General features: G+C 44.2%; 1 protein-coding gene across 2 annotated transcripts in view; it reads left to right on the forward strand.

The window, feature by feature from the left end:
- Positions 1-13,261, forward strand: part of SLC25A48 (solute carrier family 25 member 48) — a 59,960-nt gene that overhangs the window by 41,560 nt on the left and 5,139 nt on the right. For both annotated transcript variants that reach the window (XM_037802205.1, XM_037802206.1), the window contains one exon: positions 12,584-12,713. In XM_037802205.1, the coding sequence (XP_037658133.1) occupies positions 12,584-12,706 (123 nt within the window). In that variant the 3' untranslated portion in view covers positions 12,707-12,713. The remainder of the gene's footprint in view (positions 1-12,583; positions 12,714-13,261) is intronic.

Raw genomic sequence — 13,261 nt, forward strand, 5'->3', positions numbered from 1 at the left:
TTTTTGTGCCCCCGTTTTTCTGCTCATCCATCCATACACTGGACAAAGGGGAGTGTGGTCCATATGGCTTTCCCAATCACGTTGTCACCCCTCATAAGCTACATTGTTAGACAATCATCTTCAAGATTCAAGGGTTTTGGGTTGTAGTTTGATAGTTTCAGGTATTTACTGCTAGCTATTCCAATTCACTAGAACCTAAAAAGGGTTGTCTATATTGTGCATAAGAGTGCCCACCAGAGTGACCTCTCGGCTTCTTTTGGAATCTCTCAGCCCCTGAAACTTATTTCTTTTCATTTCGCATCCCCCTTTTGGTCAAGAAGATGTTCTCCATCCTACCATACCAGGTCCAGATTCCTCCCCGGGGGTCATATTCCATGTTGCCAGGGGGTATTTACACCCCTGGGTGTCAGATCCCGTGTAGCCGCAATTTTTTTTTTTTTAAGCAGGAGCACAGTTTGCAATTTAACCAAGTACAGAGGGACACAAAAGAGATTTGAAACTGAATGTTCTATTTTTATTTGAGATGTTTTTATCTGTTTCCCAAAATATTAATGTATTGTAATTCTAAAAAGTCTGTAGAGGGAGGGCGGGGCAAGATGGCGGACTGGTGAGCTGTAAGTTTTAGTTACTCCTCCAGGAAAGTAGGTAAAAAGCCAGGAACTGCGTGGACTGGACACCACAGAGCAATCTGTCTTTGGGCATACTTCATACAACACTCATGAAAATGTCGAACTGCTGAGATCAGCGAAATCTGTAAGTTTTTGCGGCCAGGGGACCCGCGCCCCTCCCTGCCAGGCTCAGTCCCGTGGGAGGAGGGGCTGCCAGCTCCGGGAAGGAGAAGGGAGAACTGCAGTGGCAGCACTTATCGGAAACTCATTCTACTGATCCAAACTCCAACCATAGATAGACTGAGACCAGACACCAGAGAATCTGAGAGCAGCCAGCCCAGCAGAGAGGACACAGGCATAGAAAAAAAAAAATAACACGAAAAACTCCAAAATAAAAGCAGAGGATTTTTGGAGTTCTGGTGAACACAGAAAGGGGAAGGGCGGAGCTCAGGCCTTGAGGCGCATATGCAAATCCCGAAGAAAAGCTGATCTCTCTGCCCTGTGGACCTTTCCTTAATGGCCCTGGTTGCTTTGTCTATTAGCATTTCAATAACCCATTAGATCTCTGAGGAGGGCCCTTTTTTTTTTTTTTTTTTTTTTTTTAATCCTTTTTTCTGTTTCTAAAACAATTACTCTAAGAAGCCCAATACAGAAAGCTTCAAAGAATTGCAATTTGGGCACGTCAAGTCAAGAGCAGAACTAGGAGAGCTCTGAGACAAAAGGCAATAATCCAGTGGCTGAGAAAATTCACTAAACACCACAACTTCCCAAGAAAAGGGGGGTGTCCGCTCACAGCCACCATCCTGGTGGACAGGAAACACTCCTGCCCATCGCCAGCCCCATAGCCCAGAGCTGCCCCAGACAACCCAGTGTGACGGAAGTGCTTCAAATAACAGGCACACACCACAAAACTGGGCGTGGACATTAGCCTTCCCTGCAACCTCAGCTGATTGTCCCAGAGCTGGGAAGGTGGAGCAGTGTGAATTAACAAAGCCCCATTCAGCCATCATTTTAGCAGACTGGGAGCCTCCCTACACAGCCCAGCAGCCCAGAACTGCCCTGGGGGGATGGCACTCACTTGTGACATAGCACAGTCATCCCTCAACAGAGGACCCGGGGTGCACAGCCTGGAAGAGGGGCCCACTTGCAAGTCTCAGGAGCCATACGCCAATACCAAAGACTTGTGGGTCAGTGGCAGAGACAAACTGTGGCAGGACTGAACTGAAGGATTAGACTATTGCAGCAGCTTTAAAACTCTAGGATCATCAGGGAGATTTGATTGTTAGGGCCACCCCCCCTCCCCGACTGCCCAGAAACACACCCCACATACAGGGCAGGCAACACCAACTACACACGCAAGCTTGGTACACCAATTGGACCCCACAAGACTCACTCCCCCACTCACCAAAAAGGCTAAGCAGGGGAGAACTGGCTTGTGGAGAACAGGTGGCTCGTGGATGCCACCTGCTGGTTAGTTAGAGAAAGTGTACTCCACGAAGCTGTAGATCTGATAAATTAGAGATAAGGACTTCAATAGGTCTACAAACCCTAAAAGAACCCTACCAAGTTCAGCAAATGCCACGAGGCCAAAAACAACAGAAAATTATAAAGCATATGAAAAAACCAGACGATATGGATAACCCAAGCCCAAGCACCCAAATCAAAAGACCAGAAGAGACACAGCACCTAGAGCAGCTACTCAAAGAACTAAAGATGAACAATGAGACCATAGTACGGGATATGAAGGAAATCAAGAAGACTCTAGAAGAGCATAAAGAAGACATTGCAAGACTAAATAAAAAAATGGATGATCTTATGGAAATTAAAGAAACTGTTGACCAAATTAAAAAGATTCTGGACACTCATAGTACAAGACTAGAGGAAGTTGAACAACGAATCAGTGACCTGGAAGATGACAGAATGGAAAATGAAAGCATAAAAGAAAGAATGGGGAAAAAAATTGAAAAAATCGAAATGGACCTCAGGGATATGATAGATAATATGAAACGTCCGAATATAAGACTCATTGGTGTCCCAGAAGGGGAAGAAAAGGGTAAAGGTCTAGGAAGAGTATTCAAAGAAATTGTTGGGGAAAACTTCCCAAATCTTCTAAACAACATAAATACACAAATCATAAATGCTCAGCGAACTCCAAATAGAATAAATCCAAATAAACCCACTCCGAGACATATACTGATCACACTGTCAAACACAGAAGAGAAGGAGCAAGTTCTGAAAGCAGCAAGAGAAAAGCAATTCACCACATACAAAGGCAACAGCATAAGACTAAGTACTGACTACTCAGCAGCCACCATGGAGGCAAGAAGGCAGTGGCACGATATATTTAAAATTCTGAGTGAGAAAAATTTCCAGCCAAGAATACTTTATCCAGCAAAGCTCTCCTTCAAATTTGAGGGAGAGCTTAAATTTTTCACAGACAAAGAAATGCTGAGAGAATTTGCTAACAAGAGACCTGCCCTACTGGAGATACTAAAGGGAGCCCTACAGACAGAGAAACAAAGACAGGACAGAGAGACTTGGAGAAAGGTTCAGTACTAAAGAGATTCGGTATGGGTACAATAAAGGATATTAATAGAGAGAGGGAAAAATATGGCAAACATAAACCAAAGGATAAGATGGCCGATTCAAGAAATGCCTTCACGGTTTTAACGTTGAATGTAAATGGATTAAACTCCCCAATTAAAAGATATAGATTCGCAGAATGGATCAAAAAAAATGAACCATCAATATGTTGCATACAAGAGACTCATCTTAGACACAGGGACACAAAGAAACTGAAAGTGAAAGGATGGAAAAAAATATTTCATGCAATCCACAGCCAAAAGAAAGCAGGTGTAGCAATATTAATCTCAGATAAAATAGACTTCAAATGCAGGGATGTTTTGAGAGACAAAGAAGGCCACTACATACTAATAAAAGGGGCAATTCAGCAAGAAGAAATAACAATCGTAAATGTCTATGCACCCAATCAAGGTGCCACAAAATACATGAGAGAAACACTGGCAAAACGAAAGGAAGCAATTGATGTTTCCACAATAATTGTGGGAGACTTCAACACATCACTCTCTCCTATAGATAGATCAACCAGACAGAAGACCAATAAGGAAATTGAAAACCTAAGCAATCTGATAAATGAATTAGATTTAACAGACATATACAGGACATTACATCCCAAATCACCAGGATACACATACTTTTCTAGTGCTCATGGAACTTTCTCCAGAATAGATCATATGCTGGGACATAAAACAAGCCTCAATAAATTTAAAAAGATTGAAATTATTCAAAGCACATTCTCTGACCACAATGGAATACAATTAGAAGTCAATAACCATCAGAGACTTAGAAAATTCACAAATACCTGGAGGTTAAACAACACACTCCTAAACAATCAGTGGGTTAAAGAAGAAATAGCAAGAGAAATTGCTAAATATATAGAGACGAATGAAAATGAGAACACAACATACCAAAACCTATGGGATGCAGCAAAAGCAGTGCTAAGGGGGAAATTTATAGCTCTAAACGCATATATTAAAAAGGAAGAAAGAGCCAAAATCAAAGAACTAATGGATCAACTGAAGAAGCTAGAAAATGAACAGCAAACCAATCCTAAACCAAGTAGAAGAAAAGAAATAACAAGGATTAAAGCAGAAATAAATGACATAGAGAACAAAAAAACAATAGAGAGGATAAATATCACCAAAAGTTGGTTCTTTGAGAAGATCAACAAGATTGACAAGCCCCTAGCTAGACTGACAAAATCAAAAAGAGAGAAGACCCATATAAACAAAATAATGAATGAAAAAGGTGACATAACTGCAGATCCTGAAGAAATTAAAAAAATTATAAGAGGATATTATGAACAACTGTATGGCAACAAACTGGATAATGTAGAAGAAATGGACAATTTCCTGGAAACATATGAACAACCTAGACTGACCAGAGAAGAAATAGAAGACCTCAACCAACCCATCACAAGCAAAGAGATCCAATCAGTCATCAAAAATCTTCCCACAAATAAATGCCCAGGGCCAGATGGCTTCACAGGGGAATTCTACCAAACTTTCCAGAAAGAACTGACACCAATCTTACTCAAACTCTTTCAAAACATTGAAAAAAATGGAACACTACCTAACTCATTTTATGAAGCCAACATCAATCTAATACCAAAACCAGGCAAAGATGCTACAAAAAAGGAAAACTACCGGCCAATCTCCCTAATGAATATAGATGCAAAAATCCTCAACAAAATACTTGCAAATCAAATCCAAAGACACATTAAAAAAATCATACACCATGACCAAGTGGGGTTCATTCCAGGCATGCAAGGATGGTTCAACATAAGAAAAACAATCAATGTATTACAACACATTAAAAACTCGAAAGGGAAAAATCAATTGATCATCTCAATAGATGCTGAAAAAGCATTTGACAAAATCCAACATCCCTTTTTGATAAAAACACTTCAAAAGGTAGGAATTGAAGGAAACTTCCTCAACATGATAAAGAGCATATATGAAAAACCCACAGCCAGCATAGTACTCAATGGTGAGAGACTGAAAGCCTTCCCTCTAAGATCAGGAACAAGACAAGGATGCCCGCTGTCACCACTGTTATTCAACATTGTGCTGGAAGTGCTAGCCAGGGCAATCCGGCAAGACAAAGAAATAAAAGGCATCCAAATTGGAAAAGAAGAAGTAAAACTGTCATTGTTTGCAGATGATATGATCTTATATCTAGAAAACCCTGAGAAATCAACGATAGACCTACTAGAGCTAATAAACAAATTTAGCAAAGTAGCGGGATACAAGATTAATGCACGTAAGTCAGTAATGTTTCTATGTGCTAGAAATGAACAAACTGAAGAGACACTCAAGAAAAAGATACCATTTTCAATAGCATCTAAAAAAATCAAGTACCTAGGAATAAACTTAACCAAAGATGTAAAAGACCTATACAAAGAAAACTACATAACTCTACTAAAAGAAATAGAAGGGGACCTTAAAAGATGGAAAAATATTCCATGTTCATGGATAGGAAGGCTAAATGTCATTAAGATGTCAATTCTACCCAAACTGATCTACAGATTCAATGCAATCCCAATCAAAATTCCAACAACCTACTTTGCAGACTTGGAAAAGCTAGTTATCAAATTTATTTGGAAAGGGAAGATGCCTCGAATTGCTAAAGACACTCTAAAAAAGAAAAACGAAGTGGGAGGACTTACACTCCCTGACTTTGAAGCTTATTATAAAGCCACAGTTGCCAAAACAGCATGGTACTGGCACAAAGATAGACATATAGATCAATGGAATCGAATTGAGAATTCAGAGATAGACCCTCAGATCTATGGCCGACTGATCTTTGATAAGGCCCCCAAAGTCACTGAACTGAGTCATAACGGTCTTTTCAACAAATGGGGCTGGGAGAGTTGGATATCCATATCCAAAAGAATGAAAGAGGACCCCTACCTCACCCCCTACACAAAAATTAACTCAAAATGGACCAAAGATCTCAATATAAAAGAAAGTACCATAAAACTCCTAGAAGATAATGTAGGAAAACATCTTCAAGACCTTGTATTAGGCGGCCACTTCCTAGACTTTACACCCAAAGCCCAAGCAACAAAAGAGAAAATAGATAAATGGGAACTCCTCAAGCTTAGAGGTTTCTGCACCTCAAAGGAATTTCTCAAAAAGGTAAAGAGGCAGCCAACTCAATGGGAAAAAATTTTTGGAAACCATGTATCTGACAAAAGACTGATATCTTGCATATACAAAGAAATCCTACAACTCAATGACAATAGTACAGACAGCCCAATTATAAAATGGGCAAAAGATATGAAAAGACAGTTCTCTGAAGAGGAAATACAAATGGCCAAGAAACACATGAAAAAATGTTCAGCTTCACTAGCTATTAGAGAGATGCAAATTAAGACCACAATGAGATACCATCTAACACCGGTTAGAATGGCTGCCATTAAACAAACAGGAAACTACAAATGCTGGAGGGGATGTGGAGAAATTGGAAGTCTTATTCATTGTTGGTGGGACTGTATAATGGTTCAGCCACTCTGGAAGTCAGTCTGGCAGTTCCTTAGAAAACTAGAAATAGAGTTACCATTCGATCCAGCGATTGCACTTCTCGGTATATACCCGGAAGATCGCAAAGCAGTGACACGAACAGATATCTGCACGCCAATGTTCATAGCAGCATTATTCACAATTGCCAAGAGATGGAAACAACCCAAATGTCCTTCAACAGATGAGTGGATAAATAAAATGTGGTATATACACACGATGGAATACTACACGGCAGTAAGAAGGAACGATCTGGTGAAACATATGACAACATGGATGAACCTTGAAGACATAATGCTGAGCGAAATAAGCCAGGCACAAAAAGAGAAATATTATATGCTACCACTAATGTGAACTTTGAAAAATGTAAAACAAATGGTTTATAATGTAGAATGTAGGGGAACTAGCAGTAGAGAGCAATTAAGGAAGGGGGAACAATAATCCAAGAAGAACAGATAAGCTATTTAACGTTCTGGGGATGCCCAGAAATGACTATGGTCTGTTAATTTCTGATGGATATAGTAGGAACAAGTTCACAGAAATGTTGCTATATTATGTAACTTTCTTGGGGTAAAGTAGGAACATGTTGGAAGTTAAGCAGTTATCTTAGGTTAGTTGTCTTTTTCTTACCCCCTTGTTATGGTCTCTTTGAAATGTTCTTTTATTGTATGTTTGTTTTCTTTTTAACTTTTTTTTTCATACAGTTGATTTAAAAAAGAAGGGAAAGTTAAAAAAAAAAAAAAAAGAAAAACAAGGGAAAAAAAAAAAAAAGATGTAGTGCCCCCTTGAGGAGCCTGTGGAGAATGCAGGGGTATTCGCCTACCCCACCTCCATGGTTGCTAACATGACCACAGACATAGGGGACTGGTGGTTTGATGGGTTGAGCCCTCTACCATAAGTTTTACCCTTGGGAAGACGGTTGCTGCAAAGGAGAGGCTAGGCCTCCCTATACTTGTGCCTAAGAGTCTCCTCCTGAATGCCTCTTTGTTGCTCAGATGTGGCCCTCTCTCTCTGGCTAAGCCAACTTGAAAGGTGAAATCACTGCCCTCCCCCCTACGTGGGATCAGACACCCAGGGGAGTGAATCTCCCTGGCAACGTGGAATATGACTCCCGGGGAGGAATGTAGACCTGGCAGCGTGGGACGGAGAACATCTTGACCAAAAGGGGGATGTGAAAGGAAATGAAATAAGCTTCAGTGGCAGAGAGATTCCAAAACGAGCTGAGAGATCACTCTGGTGGGCACTCTTACGCACACTTTAGACAACCCTTTTTAGGTTCTAAAGAATTGGGGTAGCTGGTGGTGGATACCTGAAACTATCAAACTACAACCCAGAACCCATGAATCTCAAAGACAGTTGTATAAAAATGTAGCTTATGAGGGGTGACAGTGGGATTGGGAAAGCCATAAGGACCAAACTCCACTTTGTCTAGTTTATGGATGGATGTGTAGAAAAGTAGGGGAAGGAAACAAACAGACAAAGGTACCCAGTGTTCTTTTTTAGTTCAATTGCTCTTTTTCACTCTAATTATTATTCTTGTTATTTTTGTGTGTGTGCTAATGAAGGTGTCAGGGATTGATTTAGGTGATGAATGTACAACTATGTAATGGTACTGTAAACAATCGAAAGTACAATTTGTTTTGTATGACTGCGTGGTATGCGAATATATCTCAATAAAATGATGAAAAAAAAGATACAAAAAAAAAAAAAGTCTGTAGAGGCAAATATATTGCTGATATTCATTTCCTCCACAAATTGCTATGCTCTGTGATAAAACAAAATTGGGGCTGAATGATCACTGTCTTAATCCCAATAGTGCTGGGTCCACAGTATATATCCAGGCACAGGTTTTAACTTAGAGCCACACTCAGTTTGATTAACTGCCTCATGCACAGATGGTTCTAAATTAATTTTTTTTAATGCATTAGTTTAAAAGTAGATGGGAAGTTTCAAAAAGTACAAGAAGATATACTGTCTAAATGTCCTTCCCGAGGGCCCCAGCCCTCTCCCCAAAGGCAGTCACCGTTATGAGTTTCTTGTGATACATTGCAAAATTATTCACAGCTAAGCAGGCCTGTGTGTATGTGTATATATAAATAGGTGTTTGTAATGTGCGCATTTGTATATAAGAATAAATGATAACACAAAAAACAAACAGAAACCCACCCACAAAGTCCTGGAAAATGGGGTTGACTCAAAGGCAGATCTTCAGCAGCAGCAGGAGGAGCCCTTTCCCAGAGCCCGAGGGGCAGCTCCAGTTCCCAGCAGGGCTGGACCCTGGCTCTGGGCCACACCCGTGCTCACACTTTTTACTGTGGCTCACCGAGGCACAAAACCCCAAGGCCATCGTCACCCATCCTGGGCCCACTGTCCTAGGGAAGAAGGGCTCAGTGATAATAAAAAATTGGAAAGGAAGAAAACAGTGCCCAGTGTGAGTCAACCCTTTGCAACTCCCTTAATGATGACCAGTAGAGCAGCTTTATTATAGAGGACGTTAAAAGGCCGTGGACTTGGGTGTTATTCCTGAGTGAAACCACAGAAAGGCCTGGTTGCCTGGGATGCTTTCTCCACCCTTCATGAGGCTCCCCCTGGACCACACGGGCCAAGGATCCTCTGAAATAAGGAATCGGAGGAGCAACGCGGTATCCTTTCAAAGTCACAGAGGTGACTGCTGTGAAGGGGTTTGTTGTGATGGGAGGAGGCAGACTCTCAAGAGACCAAGAGGCACATTTGTGGGTGGACAAGCTTCCCGAGGCCCGGGGCTCGGTGGCCCTGCAGTGCTGCCCCTCAGGGATCAGGAGCCCAACCCCTCCTCCAGGAATCCCACATCCACCACCAGCTCAGAGGCTGTTCCTTTTTCATGTCTGGCTGGAGGTCTTTCCTTCATTCACTCATTTGACCATCCATCCACTGGTTCATGTGATCAATGTCTGTGGAAGGTCCAGTCTGGGACAAGCACTGGGCCAGGGGCTGGGGTTCAGAGGCCACCCAGGCAGACAGCCCTGCTCTCAGCCACCCGACGGGAGGAAGGTGTGAAAAGCGCTGTGATGAGGAAGCGCTGAGTGTGAGAGGCTGCTCAGTCTGACTTGGTGTGGCCCTGGAGGGCTGCCAGAGGATGGAAGCCAGGTTTGCAGAGCATTCCAGGCAGAGGGAACCAAAAGAGGCCCAGGGGCAGGAGAGAGCTGGTGCCTCAGAGGAACAACAGGCCTTTAGCCTGCCCAGAGTGTCAGGAGCGAGAGGCATCCCAGAGAAGGTGCAGGGCCAGGGCCTGGGGCCTTGCAGACCATGGCAGGGGCAGGGACTTGAGCCCTGAGACCCATAGGGAGAGGCTGGTCTGAAAGTTTTGGGGAAGAGCCGGCAGTTCTGCTCGCAGTTTGCCTTCTCTAGGTCTCTCAGCTGAGCAGACCACAGCTGCTGGAGGGGATCACAGCTGTCTATTTGAGGGGCCCCAGTTCTGCAAGGGCCCCTGCTAAGGACAAGGAGGCTTGCACCTCAAGCTGGGTCCTGCCTGGCTCAGCCTTGCAGAGAGAAGTGGAGACCAAACCACAGGGAGCCTGTGTGGGCACCCAGCATGGAATTTTCCTCTCGGAGCCTGGTCCAGTTCCTTGCTGTTTTTCAGTCACTCTGGTGAGCCTGTGGAATTCCAGAAAGGTTAGATACGAGAGGAGGGCTCTCATGTGCAAGCATCCTGCTTGCACCCTGCCTAAATCGCTCCAGGGTTTGGCTGAGCCACTCAGCTCACCATCAGCAACCTTCCCCAGGGCCAAGGCTGCCCCAGGGTCCACCGAGGCCCTCTTCTCTCCCCTTCCCAACCAAGCTGCATCGCTGAGGCTGCCACAGCGTCTCAAGGTGCAGGCACCTCTCCTGCAGGCAGGCCACCCGATGTCCCAGTCAAGGGCAGCAGCCTGCCCCTGCCCTGACACCCAGTGCCCAGTGGCTGAGGAAATGGCCCACTGGAAGGGCTGGAATTCTACTTCTTTAAAGTAACAGCACCAGCTCTTGTTCTTAGACTGAGCTAACTATGCAAGAGTCAGTTAATATATGTCTTATGTCTCATAGATCTTGGGCAGTTTATACTCAGGTGGACATTTGCCTTTAGGATTTTTTTTTAAAATTAAATTTAGTTTTACTGAGATATATTCACATACCATACAGTCATCCATGGTGTACTATCAACCGTTCACAGTACCGTCGTACAGTTATGCATCCATCACCCCAATCTATTTTTGAACATTTTCCTTACACCAGAAAGGATAAGAATAAGAATAAAAAATAAAAGTAAAAAAGAATACCAAAATCACCCCCCCCATCCCACCCTATTTTTCATTTAGTTTTTGTCCCCCTTTTTCTGCTCATCCATCCATACATTAGGTAAAGGGAGTGCGATCCACAAAGTTTTCACAATTGTACTGTCACCCCCTGTAAGCTACATTGTTATATAATCATCTTCAAGAGTCAAGGCTGCTGGGTGGGAGTTTGATAGTTTCAGGTATTTACTTCTAGCTATTCCAGTACACTAAAACCTAAAAAGGTTTATCTATATAGTGCATAAGAATGTCCACCAGAGAATCCATTTGGAATCTCTCAGCCAGTGAAACTTTATTTCACTTCATTTCGCATCCCCCTTCTGGTCAAGAAGATGTTCTCAATCCCATGAAGTCACGTCCAGATTCATCCCCGGGAGTCATATCCTGCTTTGCCAGGGAGATTTACACCCCTAGGAGTCAGGTCCCATGTAGGGGGGAGGGCAGTGAGATCACCTGCCAAGGTGGCTTAGTTAGAGAGAGAGGGCCACATCTGAGCAACAAAGAGGCACTGGAGGAGACTCTTAATTGCCTTTAGTTTTATTGTTTCGTCTCAGAGAATGCACTTTAGGACAGCTTCCCCCATCCCATCCCACCACCCCATCAAAGCCCTTATCTGTTCTCACCACTTCCTGGGTTATGCCATAATTGTTCCAGAATAGGGTTTATCTCCCCTAATAGTTATAAACTGCCCAAGGGCAGGAACCACATCACATTTATCAAGTCCCTTCCAGCACCGAGCAGGATGAGATTCAGGAAGGAAAGGAAAGTCCTAAGCATTTGGGAAGCATCTTGTAATACTCCCTAGTGATGGAAGACAGACACATGCTGCTCATAGTTTTCAAGGCAGAATTATCAGCACTCATGGAAATGATCAAAGTTGAGCTCCTACTCAGTACACAGTGATGACAACTGATGATGATAGTTAACAGTTAGTGAGTGCTTAGTACCTGTCAGATACTGTGTAAGGGCTCTGAAAGCTCCATCTCATTAGTCACTCTACCAGGTAAATTCTGTGACTACCTCCATTGTACAGTGGGGAAGAGGGAGGTCTGGAGAGTTTGCCACTTGCCCAATGCAGTGACTAGATGGCAGAGCTGCGCCTCCACTCCATGCCCGTAGACTTAAGCACTGCCTGCATCCTTCCTCTCGCTGCCACCTTGGGTATGCTTGGTGACACCCCTGTCACAGTGGCTGGGGGCTGGGTGCTCAGTCTATCATTGCAAAGTGAGTGGAGAGTTAGGACTTCCAGATTCCAGAGGATTGAGTATGAGTGTGTGCAAGAGAGTCATCGAGCCAGTGTGTGTGGGTGCTGGCGGCATTCCACAGTTTTCCTGTCATAGTTAGAACATGTGTACCAGGCTCTGGGGGCAAAAGGGCCATCAGACATGACGTGGGCGAGGGGAGTGGCCCACATGGGGCTCCCTGTGCAATTAGCGCCTGCACAGGGCCTTTGGGCTCTGCGGGGTGCAGCCTGGGCTGGGGGCCTGGGCTGAGGCGACACCACCAGCCTTCCCTCTCCCTGCCCCTCGGCAGTGCCCCCTGTGATAACCTGGCCCCCTGTGCAAAGGTGTTTTTCAGGGGCGTCACCGTGAACGCTGTGCGGGGCTTCCCCATGAGCGCAGCCATGTTCCTCGGGTACGAGCTCTCGCTGCAGGCCCTCCGAGGGGACCACGCGGTGACAAACCCCTGAGCGCCAGGTCAGTGTGCTTCCTGCCCGGCCAAGTGGGCCTCCTGGGAGCTTGAGCCTCTTTTCTTCATCATGAAAACATCTAGCCTTCTGAAATGCTCCTCTGTCATTAGTTTCTGTCTAACCTGTGTTAGTTTGGGGGCTGGCATTGTCCCTGTGACCAGTGATGTGCTGCATCCTCAGTGATGGAGGCCAGCATGGAACTTACCTGCTTAGAGTGAGCTCGCAGTGCCCATTTTCCCATCCAGCAGCTTCAACTGCCTTTGGAGAGAGGCATTTCTAGCTTCACTGTACAAGGCACCATGCACATGGGGCACCATCTCCCACATCCCTTCTGAACACCAGAGCCACCAGGAGGACCCTAAAGCCCTGGAGGGCAGGTCTCTGCCACCAGTCCCTGCCTCCTGCATCCTTTCCTTTTCCCTTTGTCCTTGCAGAAAGATCACTGCAGCTTGAGGATTCTTCTGATCAAGTGATTCCCTTGCTCAGAGCCCCTCCTTGGCTCTGCATTGCCTCCAGAGAAAGCAACATTCCTTAATACTGCTTCCTTCTCTAGCT

This window comes from Choloepus didactylus, chromosome 13 (genome assembly GCF_015220235.1).
Source record: "Choloepus didactylus isolate mChoDid1 chromosome 13, mChoDid1.pri, whole genome shotgun sequence".
NCBI lineage: Eukaryota > Metazoa > Chordata > Mammalia > Pilosa > Megalonychidae > Choloepus > Choloepus didactylus.